We start from the raw sequence: 27,874 nt of genomic DNA on the forward strand, positions 1-27,874 counted from the left end.
GTGGCGGCCGCTGCGGCCTGTGGCGCCGTCACCGGCAGACTCCAGCGCGTCTAGCAAGGCGCTGCTGCCGCTGGCTGGGCGCGCGGAGACGGTTCGCAGCGCTGGGGCTCGGCTCGCCCTCCAGGTCCCGTTATCATGTCGCTGAGGCAGCACCTAGCCCAGCTGGCTGCCTGTCTGCAGGAGCCGCAGAAAGTGGCCCGTTTCCAGCGTCTGTGCGGGGTGGAGGCGCCGCCGAACCGCTCAGCCGACCGGAGGGAGGATGAGAAGGTGGAAGCGCCGCTCGCCGGAGATCCCCGGCGGCGAGGGCGGCAGTCAGGGGCGACCGAGGGCCCCCAGCCGCCCGGGAGCGACCGCAATCAGTGCTCAGTCAAGCCGGACGGCAGCGGCGCCCCCAACGGCGTGCGGAACGGGCTGGCGGCCGAGCTGGGCCCGGCCTCGTCGCAGCGCGCGGGCTCCTTGCGACGCAACTCGCTGACGGGCGAGGAGGGCGAGCTGGCCCGCGTGAGCAACTGGCCGCTCTACTACCTGTTCTGCTTCGGCACGGAGTTGGGCAACGAACTCTTTTACATCATGTTCTTCCCTTTCTGGATCTGGAACCTGGACCCCCTGGTGGGTCGCAGGCTGGTGATCATCTGGGTGCTGGTCATGTACCTGGGCCAGTGCACCAAAGACATCATCCGCTGGCCGCGACCCTCCTCGCCGCCCGTGGTCAAGTTGGAGGTCTTCTACAACTCCGAGTACAGCATGCCCTCCACCCACGCCATGTCTGGCACCGCCATACCCATTGCTATGGTCCTCCTCACCTATGGCCGCTGGCAGGTAAGCCTCTCTCTGCTCGCCCCGCTCAACCTCGGGGGCGTCAAAGAACTCTATGCTCTTTACAGCTGTTTTAATTTGGCCATTTCCCTCCCAAACTTCTTTTTGCATAGGTTTTCACAGTACCGGTAAAGAGGCCCTTTTTCCGTTAAAAAAAAAAAAAGTGTTGGGGGGAAACCTAGAAAACTTAGCCAGTTAAATTACATTTTAATCGCGTACTTTTCACGCAAAGTGTAAATATTACATGCAGTCATATATTATCATCGGGCTTTGGCTGAGTTTTCAAATTGTTTTAATTCTTGGGATGCATCGTGGAAGTGGATTTTCTTAATTGATCACTTAGTAACTGAGACCAAATTTCACTGTAATATATGGTGACTTACCCCATACTGATTCTGCTTCCGACACAGGTAAAAAGTCGTTCACTCTCTTGTGAGATGGTGTTTACAAAACCGTGGTATAGTTCCGAAACAAACATGCTCATGCTAGTTCCAAGCAATAAAGTAACACATTTTAAACGAGAGCGGCTATTTATGCAAGTTAATGGAGCAGAGTCTGAGTTCTGTTTTTAAGGGACGCGGTTGCTAATTTGCTGATAGACAGCGTTTAATTACCTTCTGGCTCACTGATCTGTAGAATCAAGTTTGTGAGCTGTTACAGTACTATTGTCACGTTAACTGTAAAAATACATGTTTTAAAAGTTATTCTTGAAGCTAGGGTTCTCAGACTAATGGGTTTGTAAAAATGGTGAATATGACAGTAGGGTCAGACTGAGAGCCAGGGATGAGTTTTTAAAAATCATTTTTATCTTGCCTACTTCCTTTGACCTACCAGTTTTGAGTTCTTTATGGTCCATAAATGTTATTGGTTTAAAAACTAGTTAGCTTTCATATAGAAGAAATGTTTATTCTTCAATTACTGGGCTTGTTTTTATCTGTCTTAAATTATATGATTTGTTAGTCTTGCAGACCAGTCCCTTAAGAATAAAGCAGAGGTCTGGGGTTGGGGGCTTAGTGGTAGAGTGCTTGCCTAGCCTGTGTGAGGCACTGGGCTCGATTCTCAGCACCACATACATATAAATAAAATAAAGGTCCATCAACAACTTAAAAAAAAATTAAAAAAAGGATAAAGCACATAATTATGAAGAATCTAAGGAAGCAGATTTCCTGCATATTTTTAAATGCACAAGATCGTCTTACATTGAGAAATAACACATTCTATGTAAAACTCCAGAATAATAAGCTATAATAAGCTTACTTAGCCCCCACGCAACTTCAGTATAGGTAAAATCTTGTCCCCATGGATAGCTCTGTATAGTGTTTCTCTTATTGGAACATACAGAATATGTGATGTGGGTATTAAGAATGGCAGATTTATTTGGGCTGGGGTTGTGGCTCAGGGGTAAAGTGCTTGCTTAGCATGTATGAGGCACTGGGTTCCATCCTCAGCACCACATAAAAATAAATAAATAAAGTTATAAAAACAAAAAAGAATGGCAGAATTAGGAGGGGATAGTACCATACAAAGTTTCTTCCTATGTAACCAAAGGGAATACACAGTGACATTCAGATTATAAACCAGTGCTGCCTGTTTTGCACAGTAGATAAATACCTCAAAATTTTCATTTAATCTGAATATTTCAGAATTTAAGATTGCCAGTGAGTTGTATTTAGTGTGATATTTACTGACTAGATGATAAAACGTCTCTTATTTTCACAAGACTCTCAGCATTCTAAGGTTGGGAGGCCTTTTGTAATGTCTCCTCAGTGAGTAGTTTTGTCATATGCTATTAATATTAGAAATTGAAGAGAAAATAGCTGTTTTTGCTCTTCATTTATTAAGGAACATGCTAACAGGAAGTCTGAAAATACTACTTCTGAATTGTTTATGGGCTGTAGATAGCATTTTAGGATTATTTGAACTATTAGAACAAGTTTACATTATAGATTTTGAACAACCTAGTATATATAATTCAGTGTTTGGGGAATTTTGTAAATACGGTTTTAGAAATTTGAGCTAACAAAAATGTTAAGAATCACCTACTCTTAAACATGTCCTTTTACAGATGTGGAAAGTGACCAATCACATCAGAATTAATCTTGTAATTGTTTGTTTGTTTATTTTTTGTTACTGGTAATTGAAGCTAGGAGTGCTTTATCACTAAGCCATATCCTTAGCCTTTTTTATTTTTCATTTTGAGATAGATCTTTCTAAATTGCTGAGGCTGATTTTGAATTTGCCAGCCTCCTGCCTCAGCTCCAGTCACTGGGATTACAGGCATACACTACTGTACCAGCTAATCTTATAATGGTTTAAATTTAGTATTTTATGTATCTTTCCTCTAAATTTGAGTAAACTCCTAAATTTGTATAATTGTTTTTGGGGAAAAAAATCCCTTACATAAAAGTTCTTTCTTTACAAATGTTTGACTATAATAATTCAGTATAAAAATCAAAATGACTTTTTTTTTGTTACCTTTTAATTTTTCCTTGAATCCTTTTTATGTATTTCAAACAAAAGTTATCTTCGTTTGCTCAAGTTGTTTTCTGTCGGTGAGTATTGTACTGCATTGTAGGCTGCTATTTCCAGAGTAGATAAAAAAAAAAGAGAGAGAGAGAGAGAGACACTGGGAGAAGAATTAAACAATGAAAACCTGGTGTTTTTCTCATTAGCATCAGTTTTGGTAGATAGTCTTGTCCATTTATATGACCCAAATGCTTGCTTGGAAGAGATCTGGACTTCTTTATATGTCTGTGATGCTGAAATGCCTCTCACCTGAATTAGCTCATGTACCTTTCTTTTGGCTGGGCATGACTACTTCACTTACCCTCCTTGAAATTTGCTCAAGACTCATCTCATATATGGAGTCTTAAATTACTCCTTTGTGTTTCATTATTCTTCATTTGTTCTTTTTTTATTTTTAAAAATCTTTATTTTGTTATTTATTTATGCTCTTAATTTATTCTTAAAGTGACAGTATATAAAAACAAATTAGCAGAAGTACAGATTTCTACAATTTACTCCCAGAGGTTGTGATCCATTACATAAATGAGGAACATTCAGGAACTGGAGTAAGTTCCCCAAAGATTAATATGAGCTCCTTAGAATATATTTTATATTTCTCCAAAATAATCTTTTCTTAAAAAGATTGCTGTCTCAGCCTCTTTGCAATTCCAATCTTCAAGTCTTTGTAAGGTATATTGGAATAGTATAGCTACAAGCAGTTGCTTGAAAGCCTTTTTTGAGGGCTGGAAATGGAGCTCAAGAAGAGCCCTGGTGCCACATGTAAAAGGCAGATGGGTTTGGTCCCCAGCATTGGAAAACAAACAAACAAACAAAAAACCCCCAAACAAAAAACCTTATCTATCTTTTATGATGACATGAAATAGAAAACGATATGGTTGGGCTGGGGATGTGGCTCAAGCGGTAGCGCACTCGCCTGGCATGTGTGCGGCCCGGGTTGGATCCTCAGCACCACATACAAACAAAGATGTTGTGTCCGCCGATAACTAAAAAATAAATATTAAAAAATTCTCTCTCTCTCTCTCTCTCTCTCTCCCCCCACCTCCTTCTCTCTTTAAAAAAAAAAAAAGAAAACGATATGGCATTCCCATGAGGATTAAATAATTTACGGTCCATTGGCCAATATAATTATTATTGCTCTCATTTTATTTGGAAGTTTTTGTAGCTTGAACTGGGAGAAAATTAAGAAATAAGGAGGGGCTGGGGTTGTAGCTCAGTGGTAGAGCGCTTGCCTGAGGCACTAGGTTCGATCCTCAGCACCACATAAGAATAAATAAATAAATAAAGTTATTGTGTTCATCTACAACTAAAAAATAATTTTAAAAAAGAAATATGGAACATCCCATATAAAGAACATAATCCTATTTTTAAAAATCTAAAATAAATGAAGCAATTTCTTTTGCATTTATGTTTGCATTTTTTTTTTAATTTTATTTTTTAGTTGCAGTTGGACACAATACCTTTATTTTATGTGCAGGGTGAGCGCTCTACAGCTGAGTCACAACCCCAGCCCTGCATGTTTTTTTCAGAAATAATTTGTTGTTATTGTTGTTATGCCCTTGGGCATGCTAAGCAAGAGCTCTACACTAAGTTACACTACCATCCCCAAATTCTTAATTTTTAAATAATATGGCATAAAACAGGTTCTAAGTATATACTTGCTTTAATAATGTTTTAGTTGAAGTTTATCTTAAAGTATACTTTTTCTAATAATAATAGGTACATGTTATTATTAATATTTATTTATTTTAAAAATATTTTTTAGTTGTCAATGGTCCTTTATTTTATTTATTTACATGTGGTGTTCAGAATCAAACCCAGTGCCTCACACATATAGGTAAGCACTCTCCCACCAAACCACAACTCCAGCCCCTTATTAATATTTATTAAGGACTTACTGTGGATGAGACATTGTTTGAAATATCCATTACCTCATTTAACTTATTTTTGTAATATTCCAGTTTAGTCCTGTTATTAACTCAAGTTTATGGATGAGGTACCAAGGACTTTATGTAATTAAAAATTAACACAGGTAATAATGGCAGAGGCTGGATTGAAATGTAGACACTTTGAATCAAGGTCTTACACAGAAAACTCATTTCAAGTCATACTCTGTGTATAATTTTTATAGCATCTTTGTAAAAATAAATGCTATTTTTGAAATAACAATTAGGTTCTTAAAAAATAAGAACAGCTTTGTATGCCTTGAAAAGATAACTTGTGTTTGTATATGTACATATGTATGGAGTATCCACAAATATTTGTGTGTCCTTTTGTTTTTGTTTTGAGATGGGGGTCTTACTGTTTTGCCCAGGTTGGTCTCAAATTGGTGGGCTCAAGAGAGATCCTCCCTCTTCAGCCTCCCAAGTAGGATTACAGGTGCAGGGTACTGTACCTGGCTTCAAATATTTGTGCCTTAAATGTGTTAAATGTTGACTTCTCCCCTGCCTTCCCTCTATTTACCTAGTATAAATAAAAAATTCAATAAATATCTGTAATCCTAGCAATTAAGGAGGCTGAGGCTGGAGGATGGCAAGTTCCAGACCAGCCTTAGCATCTTAGTGAGACCCTCAGCAACGTAAAGATCACACTGTCTCAAATAGAAAGGACTGGGGATGTAGCTCAGTGGTAAAGTAGCCATGGGTTCAATCCCCAGTACAAAAAAAAAAAAAAATTAACAGAGCTTTGGAAAAGAAAAGCATATAAGATGTTCTATCAAAATACAAGTTTATTGGTTGTGGCTCAGTGGTAGAGCGCTTGCCTAGCACATTGGAGGCACTGGGTTTAATCCTCAGCACCATATAAAAATAAATAAAGTCATTGTGTCCATCTACAACTAAATAAATTTGTTAACAAAAACAGTTTATTGTACATAACAGAGGAAGATATCTGTGGGGTCATTAAAAAATAAAGGGAAGAAAAACAAGAAATAAGGGCCAAAGAAGTGGGTCATAAATAACAAAGACCAAAAGAAGCTCCAGGAGACCAGGGAAGTATGCATGTGTGAATATGTGACAACAGATTCCATCAACTGTGAAGCACCAATAAAAAAGGTGGGAAAAAAAGAGCCAAGGAAAATGGATTACTGTGGTAATTCTGGGAAGAAACAATTTATTAAATATTGTCAATACAATATTATGCTAGTTTTTAACCTAGCATAATACTTGTATTGGAATTTCACATTTTCATGATTTTATAAATGCTTGTTACAAATTCTTGGTTTAAGATTAATTGCAGTTCTCTATTTATTTATTTATTTATTTTTTTTTAAGAGAGAGAGAATTTTAATATTTATTTATTTCTTAGTTTTCGGCGGACACAACATCTTTCTTTGTATGTGGTGCTGAGGATCGAACCCGGGCCGCACGCATGCCAGGCGAGCGCGCTACCGCTTGAGCCACATCCCCAGCCCCTCAGTTCTCTATTTAAATAAGTAATACATTGATTGTAGAAAACTCTAAATTTACATAAAAATATGAAGAAGAGAGTACAGTTCCCTTTTTCTTTGTCCCAGTTACTAGGAGTTCTTTTCTACAGAATTTATTGTATTTTTCTTGTTTAGCTTTCCAGAGATAGTCTTTACTTTTATAGATGTATATTTATATATTTCATTTTTCATACAAATGGTAACATACTATATTGTTCTGGCTCTTGATCTTTTTTTTTTTTTAACTTAGAGATATATTGTGAGGGGTTGGGAATGTAGCTCAGTGTAGAACACTTGACTGGCAAGGACGAGGCCCTGGGTTCAATTCTCAGTACACAAAAGTGAAATAAAGTAATACACACACACCCACACACACATACACAACGATTTTTCTTTTCTTTTACCCAGAAATTAATAAATACTAATTGTGCTTGTGATTATCTTAATGTTTTACATGACTTAATTCTTTGAATCCCCATAAAATCCTATGGCAGTATTATCACCACTAATTTTCAGAAGAAATTACATATGTTATAAAGCCAGAATTCAAACCAGGCATCTGGCTATAGGATACAAGACTATTGCATTGTATTACCATGTTAATTCATTGTGTTTTATAGAGACAGCTATCTTATTTTTTCACATTTGCACGATGCGTTCTAATATATAAATATAGCCTAATTTAATAGGTTGAACAGTCTAGTACCTTTAGATTTTCAGTCATAAAATATAGAGATACAGTGACTATTTATATGTTTATTAACACATTACTGTGTCAAAGAATATATGTATTTAAGCGTGTTTTGGGGTATATGTATATTATCCCAGCTACTTGGGAAGCTGAGGCAGGAGGACTGCTTGAAGTTTGAGACCAGCCTGACCAATGTGGGCAGCACAGTGAAACCCTATGTCAAAAAACAGTAGAATACAGCATATACATTTGATTTTCAACAGGTAATACAATATTGCCATTTATAAAGATTGTACCTATTTACATTCCTACTAGCAATATATGACAGTACCTGGTTCCTACACTCTTACTGTGACAATATATTGTCAAACTTATTGGTCTTTCCCCAAGATAATTTTTTAACAAATTTGCATTTTTCTTATCAGTAAAGTTTAAAGAGGTTTATCTAAGTTTATTGAGCATTTATGTTTTCCTCTTTTGTGAACTGCTTATTCTCTATTTTTTTATTAAATAATTGTTATTTTGCTTTTTATTAAATATTTTTTTAATTGTAGATGGACACAGTACTTTTATTTATTTTTATGTGGTGCTGAGGTTCGAACCCTGCGCCTCACACATTCAAGGTGCGCGCTCTACCACTGAGTCACAACCCCAGCCCCATGCTTTTTTTTTTTTTTTTTTTTTAACTGTACTACATCTTTCTTCTTTTCAGTAGTTGCTCCTTTTTAAGTAATTTACCACTCAGGTATAACATAGAACCTTGCAATAGTATGCTACCATTTTCCCACCTCCCCTTTTTGTATTATAACACATATTTATGTATATATTATAAAGCCCATAATACATTATCATTTTGTATAATGTTTCAGAATGTAGTTTAGAATGTGCTAATATAGGTTTGGAGCTGGTGAAATTTTCTGCCTAAACAGCTTTTTTCACATTTTTTCTAGTTTATATCTGTCAGCAATGACATTTTTCTTAGCTTTATTCATTTTCTCCTACCCTCTCCTTTTTTTTTTTTTTTTTTTGTGGTGCTGGGGATTGAACCTTGTATATGCGAGACAAACACTCTACCAGCTGAGCTATATCCTTAACCCTTAGATTTATTCTTTGAAAAATATTTGGACTTGACTTCGGAAAAATATGTTCATGAGATACAGAGTTCTAGGTTGATTTTTTTTTTTTCTTTCACCACTTTACATATATAGCTTCATTATCTTCTGGTTTCCATAGATATCAGCATGATGTCTGCTGTAGTTCTTATCTGTAATTCTTTGTATGTAATAATGTCTTTTACTGCTTTTAAGATTTTCTTTGTCACTAGATTTGAGAAATTTTAAAATGATATGATTTGATATTTCTTCTTAGGATTTATTGATCTTGTCAGTGGGTTTGTACTTTATTTTATTTGGAAGATGTGCAGCATTATTTCTAGAAAACAATTTTCCTCTTCTGTTTCCTTGTAACTGCCTGCCACAACACATCCTCTGCTTTGGGAATTCCAGTTTCATGTTTATTCGCAGGTCACTCATGCTCTTTTTGTTTGTTTGTTTGTTTTTAATATTTTTTAGATGTATTTGGATATAATACATTTATTTTACTTATTTATTTTTATGTGGTGCTGAGGATGGAACCCAGGGCCTCCCACGTGCTAGTCGAGCTCTACCACTGAGCCACAACCCCAGCCCCTTTGTTTTGCTTTTTGTTTGGCTATGGCTTTGCTCTGTGTGCTTCCTTTTGTATAGTTTCTATTGCTATGGCTTCAAGTTCACTGATTTTCTACAGTGTCTAATGTTCTGATAATTTCATCAAGTAAGATGGGATATAATTTCAGATACTGTGTATTTTGTATCTTTTTAAACCTTTTCAAAAGTCATTCATTTCTCAGCTTAATGTGTTTATAAGTTTTTTTAAATAGTTGTTTTAAGGCCCTTATCTATTAATCCTATGATCTCTATCATGTTGGTGTGTTTTGAACATTTCTCCTGGTTATAGATTGTATTTTCTTGCTCCTTGGTTATTTTTTCAGGGTTTTGGACTTTGTTTTATCCCTTTAAATAGTGTTGGACTTTGTTCTGGAGGCAGGTAAATTACTTGTCAGCTTAATCCTTTTAGTCTTGCTAGGATGGGTCTAGAATAAACAGCCTAGAGTTAATTTAGCTTCATGACTTAGGTGGTAACCTTCTAACTGCTCTACACAGTTTCATCTTTCTACTGCTTGGTAGTAAGAATGCTAAACTTACATGAACTTTGGGGATTCATAGCCTATTTCTTTCCAGTAGTTTGTCCCCAGCCTGGAGGACATTCTCCCTATGCTTGAAGATTAATACTTGGCCATGAATTTGCATAGTTCCCAGTGAGATGGTGTACTCTTGATTCCTTCTTCTCTGCTACGTCCTGAGAACTGCCTGCTACAACAAGCTAGGGCAATTTTTTTTTTTTTTTTTAATACTGGGGATTTAACCCAGAAGTGCTTTACCACTGAGTTACATCCCCAGTCCTTTTTATTGTTTAAAAAAATTTTAATGTTGAGACAGCATCTTGGTAAATTGCTCATTGCCTCTAATTTGCAATCACTGCCTCAGTTTCCTGAGTAGCTGGGTTTGCAAGGGTGTACCCCCCAGCTGCTTTTTTTTTTTTCTTTTTAAATATGATAACTAATTCCCCACCTTCCATGGTAGGAATTGAACTCAGTGATGCTCTACAACTGAGCTATATCCCTAGCTCCTTTTAGTGTTATTTTTTTTTTCTTATTTATTGTTGTGGCAATGCTGGGGATTGAACTCAGTGATACTCTACAACTGAGCTATATCCCTAGCTCCTTTTAGTGTTATTTTTTTTTCTTATTTATTGTTGTGGCAATGCTGGGGATTGAACTCAGGGGCTTTACCACTGAGCTACATCTCCAGCCCTTCTTAGAAAAAATTTTTTATCTTGAGACAGGGTCTTCTTGCTAGTTGCCTAGGCTGGCCTTAAACTTGGAATCCTCCTGCCTCAGCCTCCTGAGTTGCTGGGATTACAGGCATATGTCATTGTACCCAGCTACATAATAGTTTATTGAATCATAATCCCATTTCATACTATTTACCCATTTAAAATGTACATTTGAAGCAGATATGGTGGCATGTTCCTGTAGTCACAGGTATACAGAGCTGAGGCAGGAGGATTGCTTGAGCCCAGGAGTTCAAGGCCATCTTGGGTAAGACCCCATATCAAAAACAACAAAAAACACAATTCAATATTTTTTAGTATATTTATAAAATTGTGTAACTGTTACCACAATCCACTTAAGAACGTTTTCAACATCCCTCAAAGAAAGTCCTTATTTATAGTAGTCACTCTCCATTTCCCCCCAATCTCTAGGCAACTACTAATCTACTTCATGTGTATGTAGATTTTTCTATTCTGAACATTTCATATGTGTGCAAACATGTAATATGTAGTCTGTTGTGACTAGCTTTTTTCACTTTGCATAATGGTTTTTAAAAATATCCATTTACCCAGCATATTTTTACATTTCACTCATAGCATATATCTGTGCTATAAGCCTTCATTTCTTTAATTGCTAATTAATATATATTTAGGTGGGCATACCACATTTTACTTATCCTTTCATCAATCTATGGCCATTTGGGTTCATTTTTTGCTCATTTTGAATAACACTGCTACTAATATTTTTGTGCAAGTTTTTACATGGAAATAATATTTTTCTCTTGTGCTGCTTAATAATTTTGTTTATTTGGTAATGGGAGTTGAACCCAGGAGCGCTTAATCATTGAATCACATCCCCAGCCCTTTTTTATATTTTATTTAGAGACAGGATCTCTCTGAGTGCGTAGGGCCTCACAGAGTTGCTAAGGCTGCCTTTCAACTCATGATTTTCCTGCCTCAGCCTACTGAGCCGCTGGGGGATTAAAGGCATGAGCCACCAAGCCCAGGTTGGTTTTTGTTTGTTTTGAGAAATAATCTTCCTGTGTTGCTTAGGTTCATCTCAAATGCCTGGACTCAAGTGATCCCTTCACCTTAGTCTCTCTAGTAACTGGTACTTCTACCGAGGCATGCGCTACCAAGTTGTTTACTTACTCTTACTAGTTTTGAAGCCCTAGTTTATATTGTAGTAAAATTAGCCTCTTGTGTATGGTGTGATTTGTAAATGTGTTTTCCTAAATTGTTAATTTTCTTATGACTTTGTAATTTCTGTCAAACAGAACATTTTCTTTTATGTATTAATATTTTCTTTCATAGTTGCACTGGCTTTTATGTGACATTTAAAATAGCTTCTTATACTACTTTTATGACGGTTTTTCTTTGTTTTGTTTTAATTTGGGGGATGCTGGGGATTGCTTGATCCTAGGGACTATATCCCCATTCTTCTTTGTTTTTTGAGACAGATTCTCAGTAAGTTGCCCAGGCTGGCCTCAAACTTCTGATCCCCCTGCGTCAGTTCCCAAGTAGTGTGGATTATATGTTGACTTGAACTGTCACTTTTATCACATATTAAGTTTGTAGTTGGGTCTATATCCATATTTTTTTAAATTTAGAATTGATATGTCTGATATGTGCAAAATTCTACATTATCACATTTAAGATGGCTTTATATCTTACATTTTCAGAATTATTCTTACTGTTCCTGTTTATTTTTCTTTAAGTACTTTAGATTTAGTTTGTCTAGAACCAAAAGAAAAATATCTTATATTTTTATTGAAAAGATAGTTGTAGTTGCGTGTGTGAATTTTTTTTTAATATTTATTTTTTCAGTTGGATACAATATCATCTTTATTTTACTCTTTTTTTTTTTTTTTTTGTGGTGTTGAGAATTGAACCCAGGGCCTCACATGTGCTAGGCAAGCACTCTACAGCTGAGCCACAACCCCAGCCCGCATGTGTGAATTTTTAATTCACTTTCTCTTGGTTTTCTGAGGTATGAATCTAATTCCTTTCATGTAGATAATTAATAGATCTAGTACCATTTTTGAAGCCTATACACCCACCCACCCACACACACACACACACACACACACTTTTTTTTTTTGGTATTAGGAATTGAACCCACAGGCACTTAACCACTGAGCCACATCCCCAGCCTTTTTAACTTTTAGACAGAGTCTCACTAAGTTGCTTAGGGCCTCACTAAATTGCTGAGGCTGGCCTTGATCTTGTGATCCTCCTGCCTTTGTATTGCAGCCACCATGTCTGATTTTTTTTTTTTTTAAACTTATCTGAAATGCCACATCTGTACATATCAAGTTCCCATATATGTATGGGTCTGATTCTGGGTTCTCTGTTCTGTTTCACTGGTATGTTTGTGTCTTTATCAATAACATTATCTTTATTGCTTTAATTGCTGTATAGTAAGACTTGATATCTGTTCATGCAAGTTCCCTACCTTTAAAGTTGTCTTGGCTAATTTGGGTCCTTGCTTTCAGTATATGCTATAGAATCAACTTTTTAATTTCCAAGAAAAACTCTGTACTTCATTGAAATTACAATACATTTATAAGTTAACTTTATAAATGAGAGAATTGATGGCCTTATAATATTGAGTCTTCTGGTGTGTAATATGGTAAATCTACTTATTATTTAGGTTTTTAAAAATATCTCTCAATGTAGCTTTATAGTTTTCTCCATATAAGTCAAACTTAAGATTCATTTTTAGCTATATTTCTGTTTCTATTGGAATTGATATTTTATTAAAATTCAAATATTTTAACTTTTTGTGGTTGAAATATAGAAATGTAGGTGCTTTTATACATCGTTGAACTTATCCTTAATTTAATAACTTGTATATAGATTCTCATGTGCTTGTGCTATTTTTATAGAGGAAATCATGTCAACAGAGAATAATAAGTGCATTTCTTTTGTTGCAATTATCTCTTTTTCTTCTTGTTGAATAAAATCAAGATGACTATCAAATATAATTTTTTTTTGACAGGTGTCGTGGCATACACCTCTGATTCCAGCTACTTGGGAGACAGAGGCAGGAGAAATGCAAGTTTAAGGCCAGCCTGGCCAACTTAGTGAGACCTTGTCTCAAAACAAATAATAATTTTTTAAAAGGGGTCTGGGGATGTAGCTCAGTGGTAAAGTGCTTGCCTAACATGTATTGGGCTCAATCCCCAATACTGCAAAAAAATTAAAGTTTAAAAAAAAAAAATTCTGGGGCTGGGGATATAGCTCAGTTGGTAGAGTGCCTGCATGCACAAGGCCTTGTGTTCAATCCCCAGCACCACACACACAAAAAAAGTTTCTAGGCAAAATGGAGAGCCCTACATACATTGGTGTGAATAGAACATATGGTTCTTTTTTCAAGAATAGATCGGTATTTTTGGAAGATTCTCTCTCTAGTATAGAAAATAAATAACTAGCGGGAGACAATACTGGAGATAGGGAGAGCAGACCATGGAGAAGGTTATTTTACCAGTTCCATGGAGAGATAACAGGTACCTAGGATAGGGACCTAGATCAGTGTGGTTGGAAATACTGGCCTGCTGCCTGTTTTTTAATTTAAAAATCTGTTTTTTGTAATGCTAGGGCTCAAACCCAGGTCTTATGCATGCTAAGCACATACTGTACCACTGAGCTGTACCCTCATAACTGCTGCTTATCTTTATGTGACTTATGAAGTATAAGTGGTTTTTCACATGTTTAAATTGTTGTAAAAAGCCCAAAGAGTATTTTGTAGCATTTGAAAATTATGTGAAATTCAAAACTTTAATGTCTATAAAGAAAGCATATAGGAATACAGCCATGTCCATTCATTTTTATATTATCTGACTGTTTTTATGCTATATAGCAGAATTAAATGGTTGTGACATACATGAACTGTATGGTCCAAAAATCTTAAGTTGTATCTGGCTCTGTTAAAACTTTGCTTAGCCGGCAAATTGGCACACACTTGTAATCCCAGAGGCTCAGGAGGATGAGGGAGGAGGACTGGGAGTTCAAAGCCAGCCTCAGGAAAAGCGCAGTACTAAGCAACTCAGTAAGACCCTGTCTCTAAATAAAATACAAAATTGGGGCTGGGGATGTGGCTCAGTGGTCGAGTGCCCTGAGTTCAAAAAAAAAAAAAAAAAAAAAGCCCACAAAAAACAAAAACTTTCCTTAAGGTCAGGTGTCGTAGTATACCTCAGTGACTCCAGAAGCTGAAGCAGGAGAATCGAAAATTTGGGACCAGCCTTGGCAACTTAGCAAGACACAGTCTCAAAGTAAAAGATAAAAAGGATTGGGGACGTAAAGCACCCCTAGATTCAATCCCCAATACAAACAAAACAAAAACAAACCTAATCCTGATAAGCAACAGTGGTAATAGAAAGATATGGATGAAATTGGTAGATATTGCAGGTAGAATTGACATAACATGGTGACTAACTGGATGGCAGTAGGGAGGGAAATAAAAGGAAGTATTATTCCTGGATATTGTGTTTGGGAAGCTGAGAGAGAGAGAGAGAGCAGTTTGATTTGTGGAGATGCAAATAATGGAAGCAGGTCATATTTGGGTAAATGCAGGGTAGAGTACAGAGGAGACTATTTCAGTTTTAGTTTTGTTGAGTTTAAAGTGTCTGTAAGATACTCATCTGTAGTTCTTTAGGAGGCAGTTCTATCCAGAAAGACATCTGGGCAGTTTTGGTGTCATTAGCAGGTAAGTGCAGAGTAAAGTGACAGGTGTAGATAACATTGCCCTAGGAAAGGACACACAAAAGAACAGAGGCTCTAAGGAGAAAGCTACCTGTAATAGAATCTGAGTCATTTGAGAGGTATGAGGTAACCTTAGTTGGAGGTTAGTATCTAACTAAGGGTATGTGTGTATGTAAAATAAACTCTGGACTAGCTTAAGGAAAAAGAGGAAGTTGTTTCCCCCACCCCCACCCCCAGACTAGAGGGGGAATCTGATAGAAGCCAAGGGCATGAAAGCTCTTCTGGGCCTCCTTGAGGGATTGGAGCCAGTTTCTAAAATGTGAGGAGAACTAAGGCCCGCTGTCTGTCTTTGCTTCTTGGGATTACATAGTGTCTCTCATTCCTGCCCTTTTGTCCTCTCTCTCTCTCTGCTTTGCTATACATATGTCTGTGTCACCTCTGGTTCTATACTATTTTTTTTTTTTTTTAATTTGGTGGTGCTGGAATCGAACACAGGGTCTCTTAAATGCTAGGCAAGCATGCTTTACCATTGAGCCCCAGCCCCACCCCTAGTTCTATACTATTTACAAGGTCAAGCACACAGCAGAGATGATCTTTCTGACTTTATTTTGAATTTCTGTCAGAAAAAAAAGAATATGATTAGCTCAGTCTAACCACTGAATCTGCTTCCCCAGTGCCAAGTATCCATTCCTGATTCAAACAGCTGTGATCAGGTGAGCAGAATCACACAGTGTAAGCATGTCTTCAGGCCACACTGCTGGGTTTACATGGAGAAGTTTTCAGAAGAGAGGGTATAGATTAGATAACCATAAAAAGAATGTACTCTAAGGGGAAGCCAGAGGGGTTGAGGATATAACTCAGTTGTAGAGTGCTTGCCTTGCATGCACAAGATCCTGGGTTCAATCCCCAGCACCACCAAAAATCCTAAACCTAACCCAACAATTTAACAAGGCCCTAAGCAACTTAGCAAGACTCTGTCTCTAAACATAAAAAAGGGCTGAGATGTGGCTCAGTGGTTAAGTACCTCTGGGTTCAGTCCCCAGTACTAAAAAAAAAAGTACTCAGCCTCTCTGTTTTGTTTTTAGTTTGTTTGTTTAAGACATATATTACCCAGGTTAGTCCAGAACTCTTAGACACAAGCAGTCCTCCTGCCTAGGTCTCCCAAGTAGCTGGGAGTACAAGTTTGTGCTACCATGCCTGCTTGAATTTATTAACTCCAGTTGTTGGGGTGTTTTTGTTTTGTTTTGGGCAGATCTTGGGATTTTCAATTTTTTAGAATCATATCTGTGAATAGAGAGAGATTTACTTTTTCTTTGCCAATTTAGAAGTCTTTCTTTTTCTTGACTAATTGCTATGACTAGAACTTCTAGTACAGTGTTACATAGCAGTAGCAAGCGGTGTCCTTTTATTTATAATCTTTTAAATTATTTTTTGTAGTTGTAGATAGACAGAAAGCCTTTATTTTATTTGTTTATTTTTATGTGGTGCTAAGGATGGAACCCAGTGCCTCACACATGCCAGGCAAGTGCGTGCTCTGCCAGTGAGCCATAGCCCCAGCCTTTATTCCTAATCTTAAGGGAAAACTTTCAGTCTTTCAATATTGAGTTTGGTGTTATTTGTATATATTTCATAAATGCCATTTATCATGTTGTAGAAATTCTCTTCTTCTGTTCCTTGTTCTTTAAATATTTTTATCGTGAAAGGTATTGGATTTTGTCAAATTCTTTTTTTTTTTTTTTACATCAACTAAGATGCTCATATTGGCTCTGTTTATTTTGAGGCTTTGTTTGGTGCATGTATGCTTATAATTGTTATATCTTGTTGTTGAATTGACCCTTGTGTCAATATTTACTCTCCTTTGTCCTTTGGAACAGTTTTTGACTTAAGTCTATTTTGTCTGGTATTGAAATACCCACCTTGCTCTCTGTTATTGTTTGTAATCTTTTTCCCTTCATTCACTTTCAACTTTTTTGTGTCTTTGCATCTAAAGGTGAGTGTTTTTCACAATGTATATATTTTCACACTGTATTATTCATTCTGCCAAATCTCTGCCTGATTGGGAGTTTAAACTGTTTCTGCTCAAAGTAATTACTAGTAAGGAGTGACTTTTGCCATTTTGCTAATTTTTTTCCACCTTTTTTTAATGCGCTTTTTGTTTCTCATTTTTTTCATTTTACTATGTTCAGTTGTTGTTGTTTTGGATTCTCTTCTCTTTTCCTTCTGTGTATATTATATGCTTTCCTTTCGGTTAACATAAGGATTGCAGTTAACAACTGGATGGCGAGATGAAAGAGAAACCTGGAGTTCAGGTTTGGTCATGTTACATTGTGATGCCTGTTAGACATTGAAATGGAAATATCAAGAAGGCAGTTGGATATACAACTCTGGAATTTAGGAGAGAAGTCCAGGCTAGAGAAATAAGTTTAAGCCATGAGCATATGAACTGTATCAAGGGAGTGATGTAGAGAGGGAAAGGAAGTATATGTAGGATTAAGCCCTGGGGTACTCCAAAAAGTCATGAAAAAATGGGGGAACTAATAGATGACTGAAAATGATTACTGTGTATGTGTGTGTGTACATATTCATATATTACATATTTTTAATGAATTATTTTTTGGCAAAGGATAATTCCACATAGTTCTATTTTCCTTCAGTTACATCTAAATGAAGACAGTGGTTCTAAATTTGTTTTTAAAGACAGTTTAACATAAAATTAAAGGTAGATATAATTTGGAAATTCTTAAATATGAAATAAATAAATGTAATAGATGAATTAGTTATACATAATTCTTCCTCACATGATCCCATTTTAGTTCTATTGTTCTTATTTAGCCTATCTAGTTTATTTCCTTTGGTCATTAAGATCTGAGGTCTTTATTTAAATCTGCTTTACGATTACTGATGGAATACTTTTTGCCTCCCTGCTCACTGGCTCAGAATTCCATTATTCAATGGGAAGTAACATGAAAGCCATCATGTAGTCAGAACTGAATCAGGTGTTTCTTATAAGGAATTTTTCTCAGAGCAAATTCTAGAGAAAATACCCTGAAGGCTAATGGCCTCCCCAAAATCAACCAATTGATTAAAATGAAATTGACTTTTCCCAACTATTCTACTCTTCCTCGCAGTGAAGTCTGAAGGTGCCATGGATTAGGGGAAAAGGAAAGGCTAAGAGGGTTTTGCTTTATTTGTTAGGCTGTCTTGTTCTATTAACAACTTCTAAAAGATTAACAGAAATATCTAAAAGACTTGAGTTTCTACTGTACAAATAGAAACCATGTTATCCTCCCTCACCTAGATGATACTATAAAAGCCTTCTAACTGGTCTCCTTGTTATTGCCTTTGATCCACCAAATTTAATCTCAACCTAGCAGTCAATCTGACACTGCTATACTTGATTTATGTTTGTTTTGGGGGATTGAACCCAGGGTCACTTTACCTCTGAACTACATCTCCAGTCTTTTTACAGTGGCCTCTCAGACTGTTCTTAATCTGCCCCCATTGCCTCTCTATCTCTGATGTGTGTTCTCTCTGCTCTGACCACAGTAGGTTCCTTCCCAGTCTTGGGAACTTGGCACCAGCTGACTCCTCTTCCTTGTATGTGTTCTTCCTTCAGGTATCTGCGTGGCTAATTCTCTTGCCTGTATCTGGTCTTGCCTCAAATCTCAGCTGCTCAATGAAGTCTCCACAGACCATCTTCTTCTTCTTCTTCTTTTTTTTTTTAAGTTGGACACAATACCTTTATTAATTAATTAATTATGTGGTGATGAGGATCGAACCCAGTGCCTTGCAGGTGCTAGGTGAGCACTCTACTGCTGAGCCACATCCCCAGCCCCTCCACAGACCATCTTCTATATAATGTAACAGTAACCTGCCCCACTAACACTTCTAAACTCCTGATCCCATGCCTGTTTCTGTCTAAATTAAAGTAAGCTTGGTTATATTGTGGCAATGGCTTTACCCCTCCAAATCTCAGTGGTTTAACACAACAAAAGCTTCTCTCTGATTTGTGTTTACATATCCATTATGGGTTAGCCAACAGCTCTGTTCACTTATGACCTCAAGGACCCAAGCTGATGCATAACCTATCTTGTTATGCATCTCAACATATGGTTTTCTTTTCCTTTTTTTTTTTTTTTTTGGTGGGGGTACCAGGGATTGAACTCAGGGGCACTCTGCCACTGAGCCACATCCCCAGCCCTATATTGTATTTTATTTAGAGACAGGATGTCACTGAATTGCTTAGCTCCTCAATTTTGCTGAGGCTGGCTTTGAACCTCCTGCCTCAGCCTTCACACATGGCTCAACATATGGTTTTCAAAATCACATCTCTGGGAAGAGAGGGTTCAAAGAATGATTGAAAGTGTCGTAAGGCATACCTCCACCCCCACCCCCCCGCCCAGCTTATTGGCCAAAACTGGTCACATGCCCTTAATCTAACTGCCAAATGAACCTGAAACGCAGAGCATGAAAAATACTCATGATTATTACTGATTCTTTAACACCTGTTCTCTTTCTCTATACCAGTCATCATATTTTACATGTAATTTATATTATAATTTGCATATTTATGTGTTTGCTATTTGATGTTTTCCTCATCAGGAAGAGAAATTTGTTCTCTCACTGCCTACAATTTCTTGCATATAGAAAAGCCTTTGCTCATCTGTTCCTGCTGTTTGTAATCTTCTCCATCTTTTTAGCACTGTACTTCATTCCTTTCTCTGATGAAATCCTACCCATCTTTTAATCTTACTTAATCTAGGAGACTTTGTTGACATCTCTAAGATAAATTAACCACTTGTCCCCCAAGGGTACCTCTGAATTTTTAGTATACTTCTGTCAGTACTTACCTCATTGTATGGTTAAATGTCTGTTTGCCCAAGTAAACCAAGTTCCTCATGCATGGGGCACAGTGGGCAGTAGGGAATGCATAGGGAGCCTGTAAAAGAAACTAAGGATCTGAGCAAGAGAAATATAAATAGGGATGTAGAAGAGATGACAGCAAGGAATATTTAGAAGGTAGTACTTGGTAAGGCTAGATTAGTCAAGCTTAGTTATTGCTTGAGTAGAAGGATAAGAAAAGAAGTAAGGATAATTCATGTTTCTTATTTAGAATATTATAGAGCAAGTTTGTGTGAGTGATAGGCTGATGAGTTTGTTTTGAGGTGGTGGGTTTAACTCCATAGGGACTTTGAGATGAAGATACATACAGGAATTGGAAATTGGTCCTTAAACTCAGGGAAATGGATAGGTCTTCAGCATGCCCAGTACTAGTTAAAAAATAAGAAGGGCTGGGATTGTGGCTCAGTGGTAGAGCGCTCACTTGGCATGTGTGAGGCACTGGGTTTAATCCTCAGCACCACATAAAAATAAAATAAAGGTATTGTGTTCATCTACAACTAAAATAAATGTTTAAAATAAATAAGCACACCTGTAATCCCACCGACCCAGAAGGCTGAGGCACAAGGATTTCAAGTTCAAAGCCAGCCTTAGCAACTTATTGAGATCCTGTCTCAAAATAAAATATAAAAAGGGCTGGGGTCATAGCTCAGTGAATAAGTGCCCCTGGGTTCAACTCCCAGTACCTCCCCTGTCAAAACAAAACAAAACAAAACCCCTTATTTGCACTAATGTTTAAGGAATAAAAAGAGGAAGATATACTCTTGGATCAGAAACAAAAAAGCGAACTAGAGAGTGTGAAGCCAGGGCTCTCAAGGGTATTGAGAGTTTCAAGAAAAAATGGAGGGCCATGTAAAATGTAGTAGAGAAGTCAAATAGAATAAATGTTACTAAATATTTACTACTCTCAAAATCTTCTTTCAACTCCAGTTCTCCAACCATCTTGGCTTCAGTTTGGCTTTCAAATTTTGAGAAATTTGAGGTATAAACTGCCCTGACTGTGCTTTCTCCTCTTCCTTTACAAACTTAGCATCATACCCATCCATTATTTCCTCCTTCCCTCTAATCTCAGGACATTCAATGTCAGTTCTTCCATTGGTGCCATTGATACCAAGAGTTGCCTTTACTTTCTGTTTATGCTTTTTTCTTTTGGGAGGTTTCTGCTCCCATTATCTCACTGCAAATTTTTTCAGTATTAGCATTTGAAATTTTAGTGGAGGGCACAGAAGTGGAAAGCTAATTACTAAGTGTTAAATATTGAATATGAGGAGGGGAAATGTCAATGCAAATTAGAAATAGTGATCACTGATGGAAATTAGGAAGAAAATTCTTGGTCCTCCTCCCCAGGGAAGTGAGGACATTGACATGGACCAGATTGAGGTGCTGTTCCAGCAACTCTAATTTTGGAACCATATTAAAATATGTCTTCTATCTGTCCCCCTCCTGTAGCATGCCAGTGATCAAATCTGTACTTCAGAAGCAAAAATGAGCCAGTTCCCAGAAAGAATAATGTAGAAACATGAAAATTCAGTCATTTGTTCATCGTTGGAAAAGTATTTCTTTAGTGTGTGACATGTGCTATGCCCTGAATTAGGTGCTGGGAGTGCAATGGGGAGTAAAAACAGTTCTCGATAACCCTGGAGTTAGTACAGTGATTTGGTTTTTATTTCTTGTTTGTATCTAACTTAATCTAACCAGTTTCACTTCTTTCCCTTATAGTATCCTCCTGTATATGGACTGATTCTTATTCCCTGCTGGTGTTCTCTAGTTTGCCTAAGTAGAATTTACATGGGAATGCACTCCATTCTGGTAAGAAAAACATTGTTTTTAATGCTTTATTTTTTCTGACATTGATGAAAATTTTTATAATTTTAATCATTTGCAAGTTTATATGAAACCTAAAAGAAAATAGTTATTTTAAGTCTTATAACTGTTTTACAGAGTACCAGTATGATGACTTGTGAATTATGAATGTAGTAATCATGTCTCATAGAAACGGTGTCTCAGTTTTATATTCCTGTAGAATCTCTTTGGTGCCTCTCCTGTCACTGAACTGAAACCAGGTACTCTGTCCAGAAACCAGGGAGAGTACTAAGTATTAGTCAAGACTTAGTGACTGGTGGCTACGTCTTTACATATGAAACTCTAAATTTCTTCATTTTCCTATCAGTATTTTTAAGACTCACATCAGATATTTTATTTTGAGACTGTATTTACATTTCAAAAACAGCAACATGGGGAGGGGGCTGCTCTGTTTACAGCCACACCTACTCACTTCCTATCCCTCTCTATCCTATTGACATCCCCTTAGTCCTGACCTGCATTATATATTGACCAGACTATCTCAGCAATTTCTTAATTAGTAGCCCTGCTTCCAGTTTGACTGCTCCATCTAGTATTCAGTCTCCTGATTAGTAAATTTTCCCACAGATGTGATGCCGTGCGGAATTACATTTACTTAAATGCAGAGTATTTTTTACCTCTATGATATTAGGAATACCTTTGCTTGGAATGCCCTTTTCACTGTCTTGGCCTGGCTAGCTGTCCTATTCTCATTACCTTCCCCATCTTCCCTTTCTTAATACTGGTTAGGTGACCCTTCTTCCATTTACCCTTAATTGGGATGTCTTTTTTTCTTGTCTGTCATCTGCAGTGAACTGTAAGCTCCTTGAGAACAGAACTGTATATTTTACCCTCAGCATCTCATGTGGCATCTTTTTTTTTCCTCACATGGTGTCTCTGAAGGCACCCTAGGAATGTAGATAAAGGATAGAAGAAAAGACATAATATGACAAAATATGAACTATTTCATGGAATTCTAAGTTTTCAAGTGGGTTGTATCATTTTTTTCTTGTCCTTTTTATTGTCTTGTAAAATTGAACATATTTTATGATTCAGATAATCTATTCCTAAGCATATACTCTAGAGAAACAGTTACAGATCTGTGCCAGGGAGCATCACAAAAAAGAGCATAGGAGTAATGTTTATAATACTCCTGGTTGGTTTAAGAATAGATTCCAACTAAGGAAGCATTCAAGTTCAGCCGGGACCAGTTAATTAATCCAAAATCTGAAAACAATCTGAATAGGAAAATGGATGAACTGTATAATCACACAGCAAAATATTATAGAGTTGTGAATGTGGTTGATCTACAATTATATATAATGAATGAATCTAAAAACCTTAAGTGTAAAAAACAAGTCAAAAGGGACCACAAGGGCCAGGCATGGTAGTGCCTGCCTATAATCCCAGCAGTTTGGGGGGTTGAGACAAGAGGATCAGAATTCAAAGCCAACCTTAGCAACTTAGTGAAGCCTTAAGCAACTCAGATAGACCCTGTCTCTAAATAAAATATAAAAAGTGGCTGGAGATGTGGCTCGGTGGTTAAGTGCCCCTGGGCTCAATCTCTGGTACCAAAAAAAAGGGCCCGGGGGCTACATGCTACATGGTAATATTTTTACAAAGCTCAGGAAGAAGCAAAACTAGATAATTTTTTGCTTCAAGATATGTGGTAAAACAGTTAATTCAGCCAAAATCCAGACTTGGAAATTGCCTCTGGGGAGGATACAGTGATAGAATTAGGAGGCAGTGTGCACCAATAGATCTGACAGTACTGGGAATATTATAGTTCTTTTGTTGGGCAGTAATTTCATAGATAGTAATTTTGTAATTTCATATACACCTTATGTATCTTTCTTTTTCTTTTTCTTTTTTTTTTTTTTTTTTTTTTTTTGCAGTACTAGGGATTGAATCCGGGGTGTTCTACCACTGAGCTCTATTTCCAGTCCTTTTCATTTTTTATTTTGAGACAGGGCCTTGTTAAGTTGCTCAGGCTGGTTTCAAATTTACAATTCTCCTGCATGAGTCTCCTAAATCACTGGGATTATAGGTGTTTATTTCTGTACCTGTCTTATACCCTACATTAATTTTTTCCCAGTAAGAATTTTAAGACAAAACATTTGACAGATAGTCTGTTGCTCAACTATATTGAATGCTGTTGAGAAGTGACCATTGTAGCTGGGTACAGTGGTGCATGCCTGTAATCCCAGTGATTTGGAAGGCTGAAGCAAGAGGATTGCAAAGTTTGAGGCCAGCCTGGGCAATTTAGCAAGGCCCTGTCTCAAAATAAAACATAAAAAGAGCTGGGAATGTAACTCTGGTAGAGGACTCCTGGAGTCTGTCCTAGTTGAGGAGTGACCATTGTTTTTAGTGTCATGAAGATTGCTAGTATCCATGAAAAGTGGTGGTTTCACTGAAGGAGTGAGTCTAGAAAAATATAGGAAGTGAGGACATGGACATAGGGACTGTTAACTCTTTTGACAAGATTTTCAGTGATACAGAGTAGATCTGAGGATTTGGTTTCAAGGTAAAAATTATGGAACATGTTTGAATGTTTTCAAGAATAATTCAGAAAAGTTACTTTAAATACTAGCTTTATTTTTTTGCAGTAAATTATCTTCTATTAATTCTTTTGTTTCCCATATTCAATTTATGAATATGGGAAAGAAATTAAATTTAAATTAAATCTAATTTTAAAATATTTTACTAAATCCATTGACATACCTTCTCTTCATGTAGATATGAATTTTATTTTTATTTTTTGTCGTACTAGGGATTGAACCCAAGGTCTCTTGCATGCCAGGCAAGCATTCTATCTCTGGGCCACATCTCCAGCCTTGGCTCCCTGTCACTTTTTGAAATAAAATCTAAACTCTTTCCCTAACTACAAGAGTTCTACATGATTGGACTTCAACGTATCTCTTTGATTTTGTATCATATTCCTCTCCCTTTGATATTTGAGGCATGCTGGATTTCTGTCAGTTCCCTTGAACTCGCCACTTATCTGCCTCAAGGCCTGTGCTTTTGCACTTGGTATTCCCTCTGCCTGGAGAATCTTTTCCACTAGTACTGTAAAGAAAGGTAGGGCTAGTTCTGTCTAAAATCTAGTCTTTGCTTAGGTGTGACTTCCTCAGACAGGCTTCCCTCCCACTCTCATAGAGCCCTTCCCATCCTGTTTTACTTTTTACACAACGTTTGTAACTATCTGTCACTATAATATTTATCTGTTTTCTTACTTAAACACAGTTATCCTCAGTCTTTTTCACTAAAATGTAAGCTGTATGACAGCAAGTGACTGTTTCTTTGAATAATAAACATACTTTCCTTTCAGAAACAAAACTGTACAATGTAAGCACAGTTTATTGTTCAGAATCTGGATATAAATTTGCATATAGTGTATATGTTCTTAATTTATAAAAGGGTAAAACTATGAAAATAATCTTTTATTATTACCAGCAGATTTTTTTATCATTGCAACCATTTTTAGTTTGTAAAGTTTACTTTGAGAATTGTAAAATTTATATCTATTCAACTTTTAAAATGTGAAATATATACTATTTTTTAAATGCCAAAAATAGTATTATATTAAACAACTATACTAAACAACTTTTATCTTTTCCCAGGACATTATTGCTGGATTCCTATATACCATTTTAATCTTAGCTGTCTTCTATCCATTTGTGGACCTGATTGACAACTTCAACCAAACTCACAAATATGCTCCACTAATCATCATCGGTCTTCATTTAGCTTTAGGGATCTTTTCTTTCACTCTTGATACCTGGAGCACATCCCGTGGAGACACAGCTGAGATTCTAGGAAGTGGTGCTGGAATTGCATGTGGATCCCATGTTGCTTATAGTGTGGGTCTACTATTAGATCCTTCTTTAGAGATACTACCTTTCACTAGGCCTCCCATTACTGTGACTCTGTTTGGAAAAGCCATATTGCGGATCCTCATAGGAATGATATTTGTACTAATAGTCAGAGATATAATGAAAAAGATCACCATTCCTTTAGCCTGTAAAATCTTCAACATACCATGTGATGATATTCGAAAAGCAAGACAGCACATGGAAGTTGAACTTCCTTATCGATATATTACCTATGGAATGGTTGGTTTCTCTATCACATTTTTGGTTCCCTACATATTTTTCTTTATTGGTATCTCTTGATGGGGAAATACTGTTTGTGATAAGAAAGGAAGTTATCAGTTACTGATACCTAAAAATATACTCTAAGTAAAAGATCAGAGTTAGGCTTTTGCAAGAATTTAACTTAAATAATTATTTAAGTAAATTCTTAAGAGTCAGTGCTTTTTATCATTGCACATCCAGATATTGTTTTAGGTGAGCTGAACTATTTCTATACTGAGAAAATGATTAAGTATCTATTTAGAATGTTCATGTAATGTTTGGAGAGTTTTGTGCTATTATGGATTCAAGTTATATATAATATATATTAAGGTACATAATATACAATTATATGTCTAATATATGTTATATATAAAATAATATACCTAAGGTTTTTTTTAAACTGTGGGGTGTATTATTAAATCAATAATAATATGCAAACAGTTGTGCCTGTGTATTTGGAATTAATACAGGTATGTTATTAACAAATATATTTAACATTTATTTACTATGGGAGCCATTTCCTAATTGAATTGCATAATTAATAGACCAGAATTCATATGCTACCACATATTAATTTACTGCCTCTTTTTACACTGCCATCACCTTTCATGTTACCCGTGATGTTGAACATGGGAGACATTTTTAATGGACCAAATTTTCAGAAAAATTAGTTTTTAGATTCTTTTTTTTTTAAAGTTCTGTACACTGTGTTGAATGTACTTTTTTTTGCAACTGTTTTGTACATCAGTTTAATAATTCAGGTACTGAATTTTATTGCTTGCTAATTGTGCCTTTCTGTTGCTGAATTAAGAAATGTCATGTATACTGTGATATAAAAGACTAATTCTATCTTAATTACATATAATCAGGCAAATATTTAAAAAATATATGTCAAACTAACAGGGATTGAACTAAACCACCCTTAATCCTTTAGACCTTTATTTAGAAAGAAATGTGGAATGGGCTAAAATTTCTCACTAATTTATTGGAAAGCTAAAAGGATAAATATTTTCCATTTTTGTAGGTATTTTTCTGTGTATTGTAAGTTATAGGAACAAGATATATTTTTTTGCACATTGTCTTAATTGTTTATACTGCAGGTAGATATTTCCAATGAATGGAAATGTAGTTGAAATTTATAGATGGGACGGTGCAAATGCTTCATACGTAAAAACATTTTTCTAAATTTGGAAAGGATTGGATTGCCCACTGTTAACTTTTAATACTCACTTATTAGCTACTCAAGATAAATTATAAAATCTAAAAATAATAAGTATCAATCATTTAGATCCTATTATTTTTCCCACTTTTTATTGTTTTCACAGTGGAAAATTTGGGTATAGTATGCAACTATTTTTTTTTTGTCTGTGCCTTTATATTTTCAAGTGTGATTGTAATTAGATTAACATAATTTTATTTGTAGTAAGATATTCATAAAGAAGAGAATTAACTTTCCATATAGATGAACATCAGGTATGGGATTACTGATTTTAGTGCAATATCTATGATTATCCTGAAATATCAATTCAGATGTATCTATTTTGCATAGCATAACTATTTGAGCTCATATTTTTATAATTCTGATTGAGAATTTAGGGACATGGTAATTTTTACCGAAACTGAATCTGATAATTTTAAATAAAGCAATTAAATTTGGGCTCTTTACCTATTAAAAAGAAACCAAGGCACTTTGGAACCTATCGGTACGTTGGAAAATGTGAAAAGAGCTTTTCTTTCAAAAACGTGTGGTTATTGAATGAATTTTGGGGTCTATGCTATATTATTAATTTTTATGTCTAGCTCAAAAGTATTTGAAAATATTCCATTTTTTTGTGTTTTATTATTTTCTGTCCTATGACAGTTCTGTGCTAAATGTATTTTAAAATAAAAGTCAAATTCAAGATTAAA

At 36.3% G+C, this 27,874-nt stretch overlaps 1 protein-coding gene across 1 annotated transcript; it reads left to right on the forward strand.

The window, feature by feature from the left end:
• Sgpp1 (sphingosine-1-phosphate phosphatase 1) lies at positions 1–27,874 on the forward strand. The gene is made up of 3 exons (XM_046461698.2): positions 1–819; positions 21,711–21,800; positions 25,454–27,874. The coding sequence occupies exons 1-3, from the start codon at positions 136–138 to the stop codon at positions 26,003–26,005; spliced, it is 1,326 nt and encodes a 441-aa protein (XP_046317654.1). The 5' UTR covers positions 1–135; the 3' UTR covers positions 26,006–27,874.

Source organism: Marmota monax, unplaced genomic scaffold (assembly GCF_021218885.2).
Source record: "Marmota monax isolate L192 unplaced genomic scaffold, Marmota_monax_Labrador192_F-V1.1 WCK01_AAM20220418_F8-fsc00001, whole genome shotgun sequence".
In the NCBI taxonomy this organism is placed as follows: Eukaryota; Metazoa; Chordata; class Mammalia; order Rodentia; family Sciuridae; genus Marmota; species Marmota monax.